General features: G+C 52.1%; 1 protein-coding gene across 2 annotated transcripts; it reads left to right on the forward strand.

The window, feature by feature from the left end:
• The first annotated feature begins 8,669 nt into the window (after positions 1–8,669).
• Positions 8,670–19,039, forward strand: PDCD6 (programmed cell death 6). 2 transcript variants are annotated; one of them, XM_032135599.2, is made up of 4 exons: positions 8,670–8,795; positions 11,255–11,407; positions 15,528–15,637; positions 18,483–19,039. In XM_032135599.2, the coding sequence occupies exons 2-4, from the start codon at positions 11,257–11,259 to the stop codon at positions 18,579–18,581; spliced, it is 360 nt and encodes a 119-aa protein (XP_031991490.1). In that variant the 5' UTR covers positions 8,670–8,795; positions 11,255–11,256; the 3' UTR covers positions 18,582–19,039. The 2 variants fall into 2 exon arrangements, with proteins under 2 accessions (XP_031991490.1, XP_031991489.1); XM_032135598.2 differs by having other exon boundaries at positions 8,730–8,795; positions 11,255–11,413.
• The last annotated feature ends 924 nt before the right edge of the window (positions 19,040–19,963 follow it).

Consider the following 19,963-nt stretch of genomic DNA (forward strand, 5'->3'; position numbering starts at 1 on the left):
GACGTGCCCTGAAACTCACAGGAAGAGTGGACCAAGAAGACGGGAACAGCACAGGGCACTGGGAGCCGCAAATGCCCCCGATACTGTGAGAGATGGAGAAAGGTATGGCTATGGCTGGCACAAAATGTTACTCAACATTTATTAAAGGCCTAAATGGAGAACATAACGCTATCAAACCCTTAGGTAAAAACACGGGAAAATTTGTATGGCCTGGGGTTAGATGAAAAGTTCTTAGACATGACACCAAAAGCATGATTCGTAAAAGATTGACAAATTAAATTTAGTCATAAATTTAAAATTGCAATTCTATAAAGCAATATAAAAATCTAGAGAATGAAACACAAACTATGGTCTAGAAACAAATATTTGTGAATCACGTCTCAGAACGTACTGGCACGCAGAATATATGAAGAACCATGAAAACTTAACGATAAGAAAGTAAAAACCCCAGTATTAAAGAGAGGGCAAATATTTGAATGGAGGCCTCATCAAAGAAGGTATAAGGAGGGCATATTGCCCGAGAAAGAGGCTCAACATCATAGAGATGCTGGAGAAATGCCAGTCAACAGTACCTCTGCAAATCTATTAAAATGGCTAAAAACACAAAAACCATGGGCCAACCCAGGTTCTAGTGATGATGCAGAGGAACTGGGACCCTCATAAGCTGCAGTGGGAATGGGAGGGGTCCCGCCATGCTGGAAAGTGGTCCGGGAGTTTCTTATGAAGTTAAGCACATCCTTACCACGTCATCCAGCAACCCCGTCCGGAAATGTCCCCCAAGAGAAAAAAACGTGCACACACAAACCTGCACACAAGTGTTTAGGCCTCATTCCTCATTGCCAATAACTGGAAGAAAACAAAATGTCCATCGGCAGGAGAAGGCGTGAACCAACGCGGATGCTTCCACATGGGGGCACCGACCAGCAGTGGAAAGATGCACCCAAATGCCCCAGGTCTCCCAGGCATGCCCGGTGAAGGAAGCTAGTTTCGGTGGGCACAGGCTGAAGGATGCGGCCACATGACATCTTGAAGACAGTGCTACCGTGTCGGGGAGCAGGACGGTGGTTTCGAGGGGCTGTGGGTGGAGGGGCGAACGGAGGAGCTCTCTGGGGCGATGGCGTGAGCACCTGCACCTCACTGTGGGCTGCTGCGGCTGAGAGGCCGTACAGCAAACGCTTCATTCAATACATGCAGACTGAAGGAGGAAGGCCCCCACAACTCAAAGAGGGTGTCACCTCCATGAAAGAAAAACATATTAAAAAAACTCAAGAAAAAACCACAAAAAGTATTTCATAAGCGGATTGACTGAGTTGACATAATCTACCTGGGAGCATGGAACTGAAACCACAGGCTTGGTAATCCCAGAGGGAGAGAGTGGAGGGTTTAGACCTCAATTGAAGGGCTCAGTACCTGGCTATAGGAAATAACATTTAAAAAGCGGCAGGGTGGAAATAATTTCTGCTGATGAGGTTGCATTTCTCCAGATAGCCGGCAGAGTAAATTAAAGCAATATAGTAAAACAGTGCACATCTTGATGGAATCTCAGGATCACAAGGTTGTGGGGAAGGAGATTTGAAGATGTCCAGGAAAGAAAGACAAATGAGATGAATCTTGCAGCTGCCCTTCAAGGGGGCACGGGCCGGGTGGCCGTGATTCTCCGTGACGTTGCAGGAATTCTGGCTGGGTCCTCAGGAGCCTTTTTTTCTTGTCCACATTCACCTTCAGGGGCTGGTGTGGGTCCTTGGTCGTCACGACTGCACTTACGGCTGGGGGCCTGCTGAGGCTGCTCTCCCTGTTCCCGGAATGCAGGGGTTTGTTCCAGATCCCGCTGCTCACCACACAGAAAGCCAATCACTAAGACGATGGTTACTGCCAATGAAGAAGGCGTGCATCAGAAGCTACAGGCCAGGAGATGGGAGATCAGCTTCAAATCCATCTTCCTGACTGTATAGCAGGGAAGAAATGTGACTGTGTGTAAGGAAAACAGGAATTAGGGAGAGTGAGGAAGAGGAGTTTGTCAGGAGGAGGCAGGTGGCTGGTCAGGCACTCGTGATGGGTGAGGGGTTTGGCATCTCACTGTCCAGATGCCGTGACCTGGTGAGTCTCTCTTCCTTCACTCTACCCGGGAGGCCTGATGGTCAGTTTCCTAAGAAAGGAACTCAAATAAGACAAATGCTACTTTCTCAAGTTTTAAGACCACAAGGATCCATTTCTATGTTATTCAGGGAAACCATGAACATCAATTCTCTGGGACAATCAGGCCAGTTCAACACCAGATCTGATCTGCCACGACGCCTGCTGCTCAGCCCTCAGATGAGGCCCAGAATCCAGTGTCCTCTCCCCTACCCCAGCCTGGCCCCACACCCGCACCTCCCCACTTCACCCTGGGCCTCAGTGCTCTCTCGCCACAGAGGGGTCAAGGAGCTGCACACGCCCCGCGTGCACCTGGGCACGTGGCGTATTTCAGATGCACCTGGTGTCACTGCACAAACCCAAGTGGGAAAAGATCCAAATGCTCGTTCACTGCAGATGGATGAGGACATCCCAGAAGTCCCTCAGTGGAGTCAGCCAGCGCAAGGCGAGTGAGGGAACCCCGGAGACATGAATGGGTCTCAGTGTGTGAGTGGATGAAGCAGCAAAAACACGCTGCTCATTAATTGATTTATGTTGAGCTCAAAGTAGTCCACATCAAAAAGACTGGGGCTGCAGGAATTCAGTGGACAATTGCAGACAAGGCAAGGGAAGGTGGACCAGAAAGGTGAGGAGGACGCTCCCTTCGGGGGCAGAGAGAGTAAGACCTGGCATTGCACATGGGCGGGGGGGGCCCGTCGAGGCCCCTCCTTGCTTCTGAGAGTCTGTTTTCATGGACAGTCTTCTACTAAATGTACATGGCAGCTTTTCGGGGCAAGGGTCACTGGGATTCGTCTTTATGCCTCCCCAGCCCGGGAGCCAACAGCCCGTCCACACAGTTGAATCTCATCTCAAGTTCTCTGGTGCCCGACCCCCCACGCACACCCTCCTGGTCTGGGCGTCTGACCTGCATCCGCACAAGTGCCTCAGGAGGGTGGAGTGTCTGGTGCTCGGCGCTGGAGGCTCAGCCCGCACTGTGCCGGGCAGTCGCAGGCCTCCTGGATGAGTGAAGCATGAATGAATCCCGATCCTGTTATCACAGCTTCCCCCCATGCATCCCAGGCAGAACGTTGTGCAAAAACCACACCAGGGTTCGTACATGCCAGAGGACTGAACTTTTGTGTGTGGAAGATAATTCATCTTCCTGAATCACTGCAGATCTACCATGTGATTAACCACAGAATAAACATGGGGGAGAGTGTAAGTGCTGCCCTAACAGAACCTTATTCTTCTTCCATTACCCTTTAAAAGTAAAGGGTACTGATTTCATAATCGTGTTTCTCTTGTAAATGAGACTCTCATGGAAAAAGCCATGTAGGCAATAGATTTGTATACGTTTAGATTAAAATGTCACTTCGATTATTTCAAGTGTAAAAGTGTTTCGGCTTTTTTGAGGTATAATTGCTACACAAAGAGCTGCACACATTTAATGTGTGCACTTTGGTGAGACAACCTGAGCAAACACCCATGAAACCATCACCAAATCAAAGCAATTGAGGAATTCTGCACCTCCTGGGGGCTTCCTTGGGCCTGTGGCTGTGGCGAGAACATCCACGAGATTGTCCCTCTCAGCAAATCAAGAAAATGACACCAGGCCTCCTGGTGAACACACACCTGCGATTTAATTGTTGACCTTTTTAACCTGGGGCTTGCATTCTTCATTCAGAATATGGCAAAGACTTCAGAAGTCATCTAAAGCATCAGTAATTTGAAGTCCTTTAATACAAAAAGTATAGAATATTACCTTTTGTCACATAGCAATAGGGAAATGAAAAAAGAAAATTGACTTATGTCCTTTAATGGCTAGGAAAATATTCTTAAAAAGATGTCTCAAGCGCAGGTGAATCTAACAAATGACAAATTTATTTCTTTACATAGATAAATATAAGGTTAGATCCATGTAAATAAACGAAGCCATTAAGGGTAGAGTCCCACAGCTCACAGCGTCCAGCTCTGCTCTCAATATCAGGGAGTAGTTTCCAGGCACAGGTCGAGCTGGAGAAGCTGGGGGCCCTCGTAGCCCCACTGTCCTTCCTGCCTCATGGGGCCTCTCAGGGATGCCTGGAACATTTCCTCTTGGGCTTTAAAGATCATTTCACTGAAACACGACATTTTCCAGGTGCCACGGACCTGAGCCCAGAAACTTCACGGTACCAGGACCACCTGAGATAGTGGCTCCCCAGGAGTGAGCACCAGGCAGTGTCAGGGGTTCTCTCCCCAGCACATTTACAAGGACTCGATGGGTTCTTCCTTCAGGAGCAATCCCATTGGGAAGAAGGAGGGGACGGGAGGCCTGGCAAACGCTCCTCCCCAGCTCCGTTCCAAGCTCTGTGGGACTCTGGCCGGCCCCATGTCATGTGCAGATGAGGGATTAGGGTTCCTCCCCGGCCTCGCTGCTCTCAGGCCCTCATGGGCTCCTCTCCCCACCCCCCTGCAGCCGGTGGACCCTGCTCCCTGCCAGCTGCTCCCACCCAGCTGCTCCCACCAGCTGCTCCCACCCCCGCTGCTCCCACCCAGCTGCTCCCACCAGCTGCTCCCACCCAGCTGCTCCCCCCCCCCGCTCCTCCCACCCAGCTGCTCCCACCCAGCTGCTCCCACCCCCGCTGCTCCCACCCAGCTGCTCCCCCCAGCTGCTCCCACCCAGCTGTTCTCACCCAGCTGCTCTCTCCAGCTGTTCCCCCCAGCTGCTCCCACCCAGCTGTTCCCCCCAGCTGCTCTGTCCAGCTGCTCCCCCCAAGCTGTTCCCCCCCAGCTGTTCTCAGGTTTCTCATCCTTCCTGGACAACCCCCTACCTGGGGCACCCGTTCCTGTGGCACCCCCAGTCCTGCACTGCAGTGCTCATCATCCCATCACCTCCATGGCGAGACCATCCTGGAACCGTAATCAGCCCATCAGTTTCATCCATTATCCTCCTGGCCGATTTTCTGTGCTTATTTCTCGTTCCCAGAACATCTTGGAATTACAAGAAATTAACTTTTTTCAAGGTCTCTGTGCTTCTGAAGTAGGTTTGCCTTAATATAACATTGTTGTATTTTTAAGGGGCGTTTTTAAAGCTGACTTTAAGAAATAATTCTTATGTTCTTTTGAAGGCTTTTTTTTTTCTTTCTGTAAGACGGGGTCTCACTCTGTTGCCCAGGCTGGAGTGCAGTGGCGCGATCTCGGCTCACTGCAAGCTCTGCGTCCTGGGTTCACGCCATTCTCCTGCCTCAGCCCCCTGAGTAGCTGGGACTACAGGCACACACCGCCATGCCTGGCTAATGTTTTGTATTTTTAGTAGAGACAGGGTTTCACCGTGTTAGCTAGGATGGTCTCGATCTCCTGACCTGGTGATCCACCTGCCTTGGCCTCCCAAAGTGCTGGGATTACAGGAATTTTTGTGTTTTTAGTAGAGACGGGGTTTCACCATGTTGGTCAGGCTAGTCTCGAACTCCTGACCTCATGATCCACCCGCCTTGGTTTCCCAAAGTGCTGGGATTACAGGCGTGAGCCACTGCACCCGGCCGGTATTTTTTTTTTTTAATCAAATACAGTTGAGGCTTTCTTGGAGATCCCACATTAAAGAGAACTGAGAAAAATCAAACCTCGGAAGCAGGACGGTGCCCTGTTAAGTACATGTCCAGTCCCATCACTGTCCTTCTCTCACATGGGCCCAGGGATGTGGGTGATGATATTTGTTGCCCCTGGTGATAGAGCAGATTTGATCTGCCTATGTGGGAAGGAGTTAACTCAGTGGGCCCGGATTGCTCAAACCCTGCACGTTCCCAGGAGGCACCCTTGGCTGGCTCCTGGGAACTGAGCTCTTGCAGTGTTCTGACTGATGAGAGAGACTTGAGCCATGTTGCACTACTCTGCTTGCGTAGCTGACCAACAAGGTGACGGATGGCAGACACTTGCTTTCCCTGTGGATGGCTGGAACTTCCCTGACCCCCAGGTTCAGGAGAGCCTCCCTGGTCCGCACCACGGCACTAGCTGTCCCAGCTTCTTGCTGGAGGAATCCGGCGCACCCTGTGTGACTCTGCTGGGAGGGGCTCTGGAAGTGCCTGGCCTCCCCAGCAGCCCTTTCCCTCGGCTGGTTTACTCTGTACCCTTTCAAGTTGGAGGGTGGTCTCAGGGACCCCCATGCAGTCTTTCATGCTTTCACCAGAAACTCACCTTGGCAGGGCTTCAGGGGAAGGCTTGGGATTTGGTGACAAGTGACTCCATGGCCTTGGGCCAAGCACAACATCTACTTAGGTTTTCAGGCGGTTGCCCAGGTATGTCCAGCACCTAATGTAACCGAGGCGTGAAATGCCTGTGCACCACGGTGCTTCAGCTTGTTGCGGCCGTTAGGCCTTGTGATGGTTCTCTCGGTTTCTATGGAGAAGCCAGACCCTGCTGTGGTTGGCAAGGAAGGCGAGTGGAGACAGCAGGAGTGTCCATCCCTCAGCGGCCCTTTCTAGTGGGGCGGCTGCCTCTCTCTGATCCTTGATTAATCCCAGGACAACCTCTGCTCTCCTGGGCAATCCTTAGAATACTCCGGAAGACCCCAGTATGGCCATCCGGTTCCTCCTGGGCCCCAGCTCTCAGGAATGCACCATCTCGGCACAGTCCACGCGCACCCGTCTGGACGGCACCTGAGCTTCCCTGTGCCTGTGCTGCAGCATTAACATCTTGCTTGTGTTTTAACCTGTGTTGCTTTGGTTTAAAACTTGTTTGGCCGTGTTATTTGCTGAGGTGGCCCAGAGAAGCTTCTACTTACGATCAGGACACCTTACAGTGCAGCCTTCACTTGAGGACTTAGGTCTCATCCAGCTCCACACAGTCAGTCCAGGGCCACGGATGCAGAAGACAGAGAAGAAGCTCATGGCGTGAAGACAGAGGATTGATTGCCCAGGAGGCTTCCAGGGGCTTTGGCTCCTGGGGCTTCTTGTCAGCACTGGGTCAGAGCAGGTCACCCTTGTGTGCAGACACTAGGTTGCTGCACACAGCGGTGAAGAATGGGGGAGACCAGATGGAACTGGGTGAGGCAGGGATGCTCCTTGGTGTTTAGAGTTGTCCTCTTTCTTTGCCTTGTGGGTTCTCTGTAGCCTGTCTTTGCTTTTGTAACACTAGTTTTTAGTAATTCTGACTTTTCTGAATACCTCTATATACATATGCCTGCCTACTCTCCCTCCAGATACCTGTAAAGCCTACAGAAAGGTATTCCTGCAGATTATCACTCTATTCAGCTTAACAGATGCTGGTCGAGTGCTGCTGTGTGTGTGCCTCGGGTTCAGGTGCACCTGTCTTTGTGGGAAGAGCACAGCTTCCCCACATAACTGCTGGGGGGCGGGTCGTCGACTGCTGCTGTGTGTATGCGCCGTGGGTTCAGGTGCACCTGCCTTTGTGGGAAGAGCACAGCTTCCCTGCATAACTGCTGGAGGGTGGGATCTTCCCAAGGGGAAGTTGGGAGGTGCTCAGGCAGAGCAAATGGATTTAACTTCTGGGCTGGGAGAACGTGGTACCCCTGTGGAAGGCTCCCTGAAGAAGGAAAGGAAGGAGCTGGAGGGAGGGTGTGTGTGTCTTAGGAGGGGACGCACTTCAGGTGAGAGTGGGCATGGCACTAGGAGGAGCCCCATGAGCCCAGAGTGATGGCACGTAGAGGCCTAAGGGACCGTGCCAGCAGACCCCACCGCCCCTGCTACACCGGGAGCCTGACATTGTTCTCTGAGATCAGGGGGCTGTCTCTGTGTGCTGCCCAGGACTGTGGCATTTTTGTGTATTAAAAAAAAAAACAAACTGTGTGTCTAATACAGATGGGGTATGAGGAGAGCCACTGGTCTCTCTTGACATTAAAAATATTTTTTTAGTTCATTTTTAGTGAGTATGGAAATTACTGAAGGTACAAATCACTCTGAAGATAGGTTCTTGTGTGTGAAGGTTATCAGTGAGTCTTCATCCTCATAGTTGATAAATGGTTGTGAGCACTCAAGGGTATCAGATTCAACAATGAGTCTGAGGATAGTACAGCTTTCCTGTTCCGTTTCAAGGAAAATCACATAAAGCCCAGACTGTAATTTGTCGGGAATTTTTGAAGTGTGGTGTGATGGATGTCTTCACCGTGCTTAGGATGATTACTGAGGGAGAACGGAAGGAAGGGGTCTGGGACTTGCACCTTTCAGTAGAATTAGTGTGAATGCCACAGCGACCGAGCTACACTCAGGTGTCTGCAGGCAGTGGTGGCCTTGATGATGGATTTTCTGAAATGGGAATTCGTGAAGTTCTCTAACAGAACTAAGTGAGAACTTCTCAACTTAGCTGGTGGCTGCATCCTTGAAAAATTCCGTGTGTAAAATGATACAGAACCATTTCTTGGTTATCTGTTAAATAAGAGTGCGTGTCCAGCCGCAATGACTGTGGACGGCCTTGGAGGTCTGGGAGGCCACGCAGGACTCCCACATACAGCAGGGTGTGACCCCACCAGGCAGTGCTTTGGCCCCCTCCCAGGAGTCGTGGCAGCCGACACGTCACCTGGAGTGTCCAGAAAACCACTACCTTAGAGCCCCCACTGCTTTTCCTGGGGCCTCCAGGTATAGATCAGAAACTCAGTGTCCCAGAAAGATTTTCCTTTTACTTTAACTCCTGTTGTTGTTTGTTTTCAGGCACGTGGACTCCCTTTAATCCAGTGACTGTCAGGTCGATCATATGTAAGTATCGGCAGACGGACCAGCCTGGGCTGCTTTGTATCCGACCCGCTTGGGTACCCGCTTGTGTTTCCTTTGTCTGTGGGTCCGTATCACTTTGCTCCCTTCTGGAATTCCACTTAGATGAGCGTGGGCCCTTTCGTCCCTTTCCCCCCGTCTCTGTACCTTTTCATGTCTCTCTGTGTATGTGTGCTCTATTCTTTATTCTGTTTATTTTTAATGTACTGTGTAACCTGTCCTTTCAGTTTCTAATTCTAACGATGACATCTATTTAAAATTTCTAAATTATTGGTTACTTTCACATCTTATCTGGGTGTTTTTGATAGACATTGCTTATTTATTTTTGTGATTCCATCCTTTATTCAAATATTTCATGTGATAGTCTTTGAAAAGCGCTAGGCATTTGTGACGTGGAGCCCTTGACAGTGCGTTGGAGTCCTTGGGAGGGTGGTCTACGGCCAGTTATTTTTCCTGCTCAAGCCCACACAGAGTGACCAACTTCCTTGATGTTTCTGTAATTTTTGTTTTGTGGGTTCATGTGTAGCCTTAATGTGAGGGTCTGCATCATTTCTTTGGGTCCAGGGTCTCCCCAGCTGTATAGGCAGCCGGGTTTTTGTTTGTTTCTTTTAAGAGACAGGGTGTCCCTGTGTTGCCCAGGCCTGGTCTGGAATTCCTGGGCTCACGCAATCCTCCTGCCTCAGCCTAAAGAGTGGGGATTGCAGGCGTGCACCCCCATGCCCAGACGGTAGCTGGGGTGTGAGCTGCAGCTCCAGGCGCAGGCAGGTGTTCGGGAGAGTCGTGCTGTGTCTCCATCCCCCGTAGCTGGGTGGGAGCTGCAGCTCCAGGCGCAGGCAGGTGTTCAGGAGAGTCGTGTTTCCATCCCCACCCCACTTGATTTCTGGAAGGTTCCCTTTGCTGGGAGGTGTGGCCCCCATCAGGCCTCTTTAATATGGAATCCCAGGTTCAGTTCTGCCTCACAGGGATCACAGCATTGTGTCTTGAGGTTTCCCAGAGCAGCCTGGGGCTCGTTCCCTCACCTCCCGTCCATGCACGTGTTTTAGTCTTGTGAGGATTCCCTGAATTCCTTGCAGAGCCCGTGTGTGGTGAGGTGTCTGAGTCCTAGTGCGGGTGTAGCTGGGGGCTTTTCCAGATGATTGCGCCCTGCTGGTCCTGCATATGTCACCACGTCACACTGATGGAGGGAGAGGAAACTTGGAAGCGTAGTAGTGGCAGGGCTCAGCCTATAGTGCTAGAAAAGGTGTTGATACATGGGGAGCTACCTCCCCACCGGAGAGGAATGGCCTGGGAGCCACTCCTCTGCGGAGCCCTTACCCTGGGGTGCAGCTCACCCAGCGTCCTTCCCTGCTGGTGTGTGGTGCGCAGTGGGTCCTGCACGCACCAGCATTGTCCACACACACTGCACACAGCGTGGAATGGTCATGTGAAAAACAGCCCCTGGTCCACACACCGCACGCGTCATGGAATGGTGCACATCGTGGAATGATGCACGTCGTGGAACGGCGCACGTCATGGAATGGTGCACGTCATGGAATGGTGCACGTCGTGGAATGGTGCACTTCGTGGAATGGTGCACGTCGTGGAACGGTGCACATTGTGGAACAGTCATGTGAAAAACAGCTCCTGGTTGCACACAGGGTTGTGGACTGTTGGGAAGAAACATCGATGCTGTTTCTCACATGATTTTTCATCCTGTGGATTTTCATTTAATTGTAACATTTCTGATCAAACCAGGAGTAGTCTTATTGCAGTCCTATATTAACCTCTGTTCTTGAAAAGAGACCACGTGGTTTATCGTTTTCTCTGCAGCAGTAATTCACACTGAATTTTTCTCTGTTTTTTAGCCATACTGCAACTACACATAAAGGTAGTTGTAGATTCTTTTGTATTTGGACCTGGAGTTAGACTGAAAGCAAATAGGACATAGGCGAGGGTCTGTTTCTAATTAAAGCAGGTTTTCCTGACAGGGCTGTTCCTAGCCTCCATCAGTGCTGTGGGCCCTGGAGAGTCGGAGGGTCAGCTCTGGGAATTAGATTTGTGTTCTAGGCCGAGACCCAGGAGCCAGGGGAGCTGGGGCCACTTACCTTCCCCGTGCCTCGGAAGCTGAGTGTGAAGCTCTGCTCTTCTTTCCGTCATGGCTGCGGCCGGATTTCCTCACATATCCCATTGCACGGCCTGCCTCACAGCTGCAAGTGCACCTTCTCATGGGACTTAGGGGGCCAGGGCTGGGGGACAATCCCCCACACCCCCACCCAGGGCAAAGGTGACAAGACTTTGAGGGATTTCACCCCATTCACAGACAGGCATGCACTGCCCAGCCCCTGGTTAGTGGTCAGCAGTGGGGCCCCGCCAGGCTCTGAGGGCTGAGGTCTGGTGGGAAGCCTCAAGTGAGTTTGCTGCGACTGATCTTTTGCTGCTTGACTCTTTGTTCCTCTCTGTCTCAGCCATGTTTGACCGTGAGAACAAGGCCGGCGTGAACTTCAGCGAGTTCATGGGTGTGTGGAAGTACATCACGGATTGGCAGAACGTCTTCCGCACGTACGACCGGGACAACTCTGGGATGATTGATAAGAACGAGCTGAAGCAGGCCCTCTCAGGTTTTGGTAACTCACTCACTCTGGCTTGTGTAGCGTGTTTCATTTTGGAACCTTGGAGCCGCTGAAGTTTTTTAAACCTTGTTGAACGTAACTGATTGTCTAACCGGGCTATGTACAGTTTCTGTTGACGTCCTGCAGGTTCATACTTGATGTTGCCCATGTCTGAAGGCGATCCTTGACATGGATGCGTTTATGCAGTTTTTTATCCAAAATGAGATAAGGGCTATGCAAGCCGTTCGTCTTTTGTGAAGTGGAATCATGTCGCGAGCAAAACTGAGAATGTGGCTTTTGAAATCATTTAAAAGTGGATCTGTGAAAATACCGTGGGGCAGGGCAGCTCATATTTCATGGTAGATCAAAGCGTATTGAAAAGGCGACAGTCACCTGAGAAACAGCTGTCAGTCACCAGGTCCAAACCGTGCGCCTCAGAAGGGGCATTAGGTAGAACATGTGCCCATTCTCAGGTGTGCTTGGCGTGTGTGTGCTCGGCGTGTGTGTGCACACGTGTGCCGTGCACCTCAGAACAGCATCAGAGGCGGAGCACGTGCTCATTCTCCAGTGTGTTCCGCGTGTGCGTACTCTGTGCATGTGTGTGCTCGACGCGTGTGCACACACACGTGTGACGGTGTGCCTTGGGTCTAGGAGTGTTCACAGTACCTGTCCAGAGCGTGTCCATAGGGCCTGTCCACGGGGCTTCCCGTGCTGGTCTCAGGTCTGAGAGGAAGTGGGTTTTATTTACAGAGGAACAGCCTGAGGCTCTTGGTGGCTGCACCGAGATTCTAATCCAGGCGGATCTCATCTGGCCCGTTATGAAGCCGCTTCCGTGATTTACTTAAAAGGCTCCTTAGAAACAGTGAGGAAAATTCGATTCTACCTGAGTACCTCCGAGACACCTGGAGTCTCACTTATCTAAGCACGTCGCCTCTCCTCGTGTTTCCTTCCAGCATGCACTTTATGGCTGCCTTTCTTTCTCTTTTCTTTATCACCTTACAAGCTTGTCCACAGAGCCGGCTGTGGACACTGGGTCTCCTCAAGAAGCAGTTCTGAGCTGACCAGCTGCGAGCCAGGATTTGGGCTGGATGGCTCTGAACTGGCACTTGGAATGCAGCTGACCTTGCTGTGCCCTTGGGTGGGGAAACTGGAGGGAACCCTGGCCGGCTCCTCTTCCCTGGGGCAGGTATGGAAGGGCTGGGAGGGAAGGATGCCACCCTCCACAGAGAGCGGTCCTGGGGGCCAGGGAGGCCAGTGCTGCCGAGTGCAGCCAGGGCCACATGGACTTCAGGACCAGCCTGAAGTTATTTTTAGACAAGCGACCTCTGGTGTCATGGACATCTTCTTTTCCTAACCTTGTCAGGCCCTGGAGCTCCTTTGCCTGTGGCGGTGACCATCGGTCCTCAGAATGCGCAGCGGAAGTTGCTGCGGACAACGCTCCCTGGTCTCTGAGGCCCTCTTCGTCCTGGTCTGGCCAAAGACTTCCCAGAAAACTGTGCTTAGCTATGGCGGGAGGCACGGCCGGTCACGCAGCCTTCCTCGTGCCCCGGAGTGGGCAGGCCTGCTTGTGTTGTGCAGCAGCAGAACCCTTCCCGACCTCCAGGCTTTTCCTGGCGTGCAGTATCCCGTTGCAGCGTTTTCTCTGGTTACCCTAACGAGTTTCCTCCTGCGTTTGGTTCTTACTCTCCAGGCCCATCTCCCATGTCTTCCGTGGAAAGGGGCGTTGTCATCCTTTTTGTATTTTGATTACTTTGAGAGATTTCCCATAGTAACTGTTAGGAAGTCGGCCTCAGAAGCAAAAATTCTTCTTTTGTCTTGGCCCCTATGAACAAGTGTTCTGCTCTCAGATGAAGCAGGCAGGCTGCACTTGGGCTCAGTGGCCGGCACGAGGGAATCACCAGGGTGGTGGAGCCTGCGAGATTTCTCCCCGGAGGTCTCTGATGGGGCCACGTGGTGGATTTCATAATCCACCCATTCGTTTTTTTTTAAGCCTTTATTGTTAACATCGACTGTGTGCCACACTCAGAGACCTGAAGTGAAAAGGTGAAGAAGGCGTCCTCAACTTCCAGCACTCATCACCCGGCACCGGGCCAGCTGACTCAGCACGTGCGGTTTAGGTTGCCGTAAACAGCCAGTGAGATTCTCCCCTCCGGTGGGCAGTGCGTGTCTGACAAAGGCAGTCGGGCGGAAAACAGTTCCTCCGCCGTGGTCCTCTGCCACTGTACCAGGCCCCCAAGAGCTGGGGGAGCCCCAGGGAGCCTCAGCCTGTTGAGGAGGGCAGCTTGTTTGTCCTCGGAGGTGAAGAGATGATTTCTGAGGAGGTCACGGCTTTGCTTGGCTCGTTCACAGCATTTCAGAGAGTCCGAAAGAGGAGAAAGACCTTGGCAAGGAAGGGGTATGTCGGGGGTGGGCCCGAGGACGCTGGTGGCCTCACGTGGACTGACTTTCATGAACAGAAACTCAAACAGTTGCTGTTGGGTTTTGCCTTCTCGGATAAACATTCTTTTTGTAGTTCGTTTGTTCATCCCTCATTTTACTGTCTGACTTTGCCTTTGTTTTCCCTTCACTATTACTGATGACCAAGGAAACTGGAAGTTAATTCCAGAGGCAGTGGGGTTGCTCCTGTTGTCTGCAGACTGGAGTTCCTGTGCCTCTGTCAGCATCTCCTCTGTCCTTCCTCAGCCTTGGCAGGAGACCAGTAATGACCTCTGTCCCCCATGTACACCAGTGATGGCCGCCGTCCCCCGTGTACACCAGTGATGGCCGCCGTCCCCGTGTACACCAGTGATGGCCGCCGTCCCCGTGTACACCAGTGATGGCCGCCGTCCCCGTGTACACCAGTGATGGCCGCCGTCCCCGTGTACACCAGTGATGGCCGCCATCCCCTGTGCACTCTCAGACAAGCAATGTCCCTGTGGCCGGGTCCCAGGCTCTGTTCTCAGCAGGCTGGGCTCAGCCCCGGTGCAGGGAGTGAGGAGGTGGGAGTAGTAGGGACCAGAAAAAGTGGCAGCCGTTCACAAGTCTGCCATCTCTTTCTGAATGTAATGGGAGGTCCTGTCTTCTCAGCTTGCAGGGAAGGAGGGTCTGAGGCAACTCTGCTGTTGCACATTTAGGGACCCCTGAACTTAAATGACAGAATGCCCTGACTACTCTGGAAGGCACTGTGTTCATGTTTGTGTGCTTGACTCTTGATCCGTAAAATGGCTGTTTGTGTAGGTGATTAACTGTGAGATTCAGACAGTAGGTGCACACGTCCCTGCAGAGATTCCAGCAGGACTGAAAACCAGTAGAAATATGTCAGCATCTGGATCTTGCCTCCTGAGTCAGTAAGGATATGCCACAGTCACGAAGGCAGCGGGATTTCAAGGGAGGGAAGGGAAGGCAGCAGGCGGGGTGTGCCCTCCGGGGTCCCCGAACACACCTGCTGCATCCACACGTCTTCAGAGCCCTCTCCCTGTGGGAGGCCTTTTTCAGGACAGCCTCGGTGAACTGGAAACAGAATCCTAGCCCTTGGTGGCCCTGCAGTGACTTGGACCTTTGCGAGGTCGCCCTGCCACTGTGTGCCCTTCAGTCCCTCATGGCAGGTGGGGGTACATCCCCCAGCCACTCCCATTTCCTGACATTGACACTTTGTATAACTGGAAGCCTTCTGTGAAATTTTAGTTTTCAAAGCATTATCTGGTGATGGACAACCCAGGGCAGCGAATCATTCAGAATTTTCTTATCTAGGCTAATAAACATAATAAAATCAATAAGGACTTTGAAAGTAACTCCACTGGGTTCACGAAACTGAGCGTGGCCGCCCTGTGGGGTGATGTTTGGTGAGTGCTTCCCGGAGATGAGTAGTTAATTCACAGGAGTGACTAATGGCAGCGTCCCACTCACTCCTCCTTCCGGGGTCATGGTCTCAAGGAGTCACTCCATGCACTGGAGATGTCAGCTCATTACAGAACGATGTATTCGGGAAGTGTCTCAGTTCTGAGTGCCTTTGAGGGAATTTGCACTTCCGTTCCCACACAGCCTTGCATCGTGTGTGTTAGAGGCTGTGGGCCTTGGCGGGAGGGGTGGGTGTTGGCACATACCTCCCGTCTCTCCCAGCCCTCTCTGACTCCGACTTTCCCCCTTCAAGGCTACCGGCTCTCTGACCAGTTCCACGACATACTCATTCGAAAGTTCGACAGGCAGGGACGGGGGCAGATCGCCTTCGACGACTTCATCCAGGGCTGCATCGTCCTGCAGGTGACGGAGTGGCTTCACGTGGGTTTTTGTGGTGGTGGGAGGGGTTTGCTTGCCAGCGTGATGCACCTGACCTTCAATTTAAGGAGTCGGGCGTATGTAGAGTTAGTTTTTGGAGCTTATAAAAGTGAGTGTCATCTTTGGAGAAGTAGCTGGTTAGTGGAAGTGTGGACAAACATGTTTTCCTCCCCTTGGAAGTGGCACAGAGCAGCCCATCTGCAAGACGCGGTTTTTCAGTATCCGGTGGGTTATTTACACGTATGTTCTGGTGTTGTGGGTTTTGTTTTTTTTTTTTTTTTTTGAGACCGAGTCTCGCTCTGTCACCCAGACTGGAGTGCAGTGGCACGATCCTGGCTCACTCCAACCTCTGCCTCCCAGGTTCAAGCGATTCTCCTGCCTCATTCTCCCCAGTAGCTGGGATTACAGGTGACACCCAGCTAATTTTTGTATTTTTAGTAAAGACGGAATTTTGGCATGTTGGCCAGGCAGATCTCGAACTCCTGACCGTAAGTAATCTGCCTGCCTTAGCCTCCCAAAGTGCTGGGATTACAGACATGAGCCACCATGCCTGGCCAACTATGGTGTATTTTTACAAAAACTTTTATTCTGAGAAAATGGGCATGTTTTCTGTTGTGTCATCACTGTGTCCTGCCGTCTGTGTGTGAGGTCAGCTGTGGAGCCCGTGGGCACTCAGGCTGCCCTCGGTGGGGTCTCTGAGCTCTTCCTGTGCACACCAGTGTCTGCAGGAGCTCGTAATGCACCCTGACCTGCAAGGCAAGCTCTTTGGTGGTGTCTGTCCTGCTGGGCTCTCTGAGACCCACGGGCGATGGAGAGCAGGGCTCGGGACCCGCCTGGGAGCTCCACACAGACCCCGGCTGCTGTTTGCAGGTGGTGATCCAGGTCTCTACCCAGATTCCTCGAGGTCCTGTCTTGTTGGCCTTGGAATTCAGTGAGAGAGAGGAACAGCAAGGGGTTTTTAGAAATAATGTGGGAATTTGGAAAACGTTCCCAAATTGTTTATTCTGTATAATAATTAAGATGCTGGATCTGTAAAGTGAGTTTCCTCCCATCTGGCGTGGGTGCATCAGTCCCTGTTCTTCAGGGATTTGTTGGAGAACCAGGTCTGTGAACATGGAAGCTTCAAAACTCTACGGCTGGGGAACCTTTCCTGCCCCTGCCTCTCGGGGTTCCTGCCAGGTTGGATGACATTTTTACAATGTTCTCTGAACACTTTCAAAAAGGTGTAGGCTGGGCCTGGTGTCGCATGCCTGTAGTCCCAGCTACTCAGGAGGCTGAGGCAGGAGAATCACTTGAGCCCAGGAGGTGGAGGTTGCAGTGAGCCAAGATCACACCACTGCACTCCAGCCTGGGTGACAGAGCCAGACCCTGTCTCAAAAAAAAAAAAAAAAAACAAAAAAGCGAAAAAGACGCAGTGTAAAATCTTGTTTTGTACTGCGTCTGAATTGCCATAGGATTCAGATCTTCCTTTGAGATTGTGTTCTGTAGGTTAACGTTGATCTTGTGTGAGCTTTCGGTAGCTGGAGTAACACAGGCGGCCTCACAGCAGCCTCTCCAGCGCCTTCCAAGGCACATCTGCAGCAAGCGTAGCTCCTCCTGGGAGATGCTGCCTCCTCAAGGCCCTGCTCCAGACCATGTGGGGAGGGCCTGACAGCCCATTCCCAGGCTGTCCCCACCCTTGGAGAGTGACCCTGAGCACTAGGCAGATGGGGAATGGGAAAGAAAAGAAAGCTGCAGGCCGCAAGTTAAAATTCCCTCACAAACGTTTTTATATATCTGCTTTTTCCGAAGGGATAAAGGCTTTTTGAAAATTATTTTCTAACAAATAACATGAACACTTTTAGAAACCCTAGAAAAACACAAAGTATCCAAAATAGAAAGAAAGAAAAATTACCATTACTCTCTAAGCCAGCATTATCCATTGCGGTGCTTTGGAGTTTGGTGGTGGCTGTGGCGTCCTCCAGGGTTTGTTTGTTTTTTTCTTTGAGATGGAGTCTCGCTCTGTCACCCTAGCTGGAATGTGGTGGTGCACACATTCCAGGCAAGAGTCACCACACCCTGTCCACGTTCCTGCAGGTCTTGATATGCGAGGACTGCTGTGTCTTCCCTTGTCACATTTTCTTCTTCTTTTTTGAGAGACCCTTGCTCTATCAACCCCGGCCGGAGTGTGGTGGTGCAAACACGGCTCACTGCAGCCTCCACCCTCAGGCTCAAGCGATCCTCACGCCTTGGACTCCCAAAGTGCTGGGATCACAGGCGAGAGTCACCAGGCTGGCCTGAATCTTCAGGGCATTTTATGGTTGCCCCAAGTCCATCATCTAGAAGTGTCACTTAACCATCCCTGTTACGAGAGTGTAGGTGGTCACCCTGTCTCTGCCACTGACCTGGCCTGGACCCTTGGCTGTTGGAGGGAGGGGTGGGCTGGGCTGGAGGAACCTGAAGCCCCTGTGATGTCACAAGCCCATCTGGCTGGGCATCCCCCTGCTGAGTCCTGAGCTCCACATGGCCCAGGTGGTCCCCACAGCAGAGGCGAGCCACCGGAGCGTGGAGGGCTTCCACGGGACGGTCTGCAGGGGGAGAAGGAAGGGCCCAGGGCCTGGGGTCAGGGGCTCAGTCAGGGCTGGACGTAGCGGAGCCAGCCCTGCAGCCCTGTGTTCTTCGCACTCCCACTGTCCGTGTGAACAGCTCCAGCCCCACCTGTGCCTCCCTGTGCTGGGATCCATCAGGAGGTGACGTGTGCTTCTGAAATTGGGTCCCTACATGCCTTTGTCCCAGTGCACCTTGCTCCTTCCATTTACTATCGAGATTTAAACGCCTCTTTTCTCCCCAGAGGTTGACGGATATATTCAGACGTTACGACACGGATCAGGACGGCTGGATTCAGGTGTCGTACGAACAGTACCTGTCCATGGTCTTCAGTATCGTATGACCCTGGCCTCTCGTGGAGAGCAGCACGACATGGAAAGAGCCAAAATGCCAAAGTTCCTGTCTGTGAGGGAACGGAGCACAGGTGCAGTTAGATGCTGCTCTTCCTTTAGATTTTGCCACGTGGGGACCCAGCTGTACATATGTGGATAAGCTGATTAATGGTTTTGCAACTGTAACAGTAGCTGTATCGTTCTAATGCAGACATTGGATTTGGTGACTGTCTCATTGTGCCATGAGGTAAATGTGATGTTTCAGGCATTCTGCTTGCAAAAAATCTATCATGTGCTTTTCTAGATGTCTCTGATTCTATAGTGGAAATGCTTTTATTAGCCAATAGGAGTTTTAAAATAATATGGAACTTACACAAAAGGCTTTTCATGTGCCTTACTTTTTTAAAAAGGAGTTTATTGTATTCATTGGAATATGTGACGTAAGCAATAAAGGGAATGTTAGACGTGTGGTCTGCCTTCAGCTTTTCAAATCAAATAGGTCCAGGAACCAGGCCCCATGCCCTGATCCTCAGACAGTCACTGTGTCAGATGCGCTGGCTCGCCTGGGACCTCCCAGGGTCTTGGGCACCTTCTGGAACATTGTCCAGCCCAGTGTGCACAGCTCTGCTTGTGAAAATCCAGAGGGGCTGTCTCACCCTCTGCAGGAGGTTAAATTTCATAAAACTGCTCCGTTTGGATGAAGGAATCCAATTTGGTATAGCAGGTTGTGCATTTCCATCATTAATGATTTAGCCACGCTGTGCCCTGCCGTCTCTGCACGTGGCCTGCAGCATGTGGCCACCCAGCGCATTCTGCTCGCCTCGGTGCACTGCCAGTGCTGCCCGGTCTGCCTCCCTGTGCAGTGCCGGGCTCTCCTGGGTCGACACTCCCGAGCCCCAGCCTCATTCTCCGGAGCTTCCCTTCCACGGTGATGCGTCTGGTTTTGGGGCTGCAGCCTCTGGTCTCAGAACGCCTGCTCCTTCCACACAGTTGTGCACAACTTTTCTCTGTTCGTTTTGGTCTCTTGGGATCTTCGACCTGTTCAAACCCCTGCTCGGTGTGTTGAGGGCTGAGGGTTTCCTGGAAAAAGCCCCCAGTCTCTTAAGCTGGGCAGGTGTGCTGTGGGGGGTGGGGACTGGGGCTGCATCTGTGCTCCAGATGACCCCCCACACTGCCCACCTGCACTTGGCCTGGGGCCCTCTGGATACTTATCCCTCTGGAGCAGGCACTCCAGGCTCCCTGGGGCTGGGAGGGGGAGGGATGTGGGCTTGGGGGTCTGGCTGCTCCCTCTGGCTACACCGCCGATCTGTGCTGGCCCCTTCTCAGGTGCCCAGGCCCCGTGTGGCCCCCGGGTTGGCGTGGGGCCTGCACTGTGCTGTCCTCATCTGCTCCT

Source organism: Hylobates moloch, unplaced genomic scaffold (assembly GCF_009828535.3).
Source record: "Hylobates moloch isolate HMO894 unplaced genomic scaffold, HMol_V3 SCAFFOLD_17, whole genome shotgun sequence".
NCBI classification, from domain to species: Eukaryota; Metazoa; Chordata; class Mammalia; order Primates; family Hylobatidae; genus Hylobates; species Hylobates moloch.

Excerpts from the sequence above, each read along its gene's own strand:
- PDCD6 (XM_032135598.2), top strand. The coding sequence starts at position 11,257 with ATGTTTGACCGTGAGAACAAGGCCGGCGTGAACTTCAGCGAGTTCATG. Across the intron at positions 11,414-15,527 it reads GCAGGCCCTCTCAGGTTTTG|GCTACCGGCTCTCTGACCAG; the intron begins GTAACTCACTCA and ends TCCCCCTTCAAG. Across the intron at positions 15,638-18,482 it reads AGGGCTGCATCGTCCTGCAG|AGGTTGACGGATATATTCAG; the intron begins GTGACGGAGTGG and ends TTTTCTCCCCAG.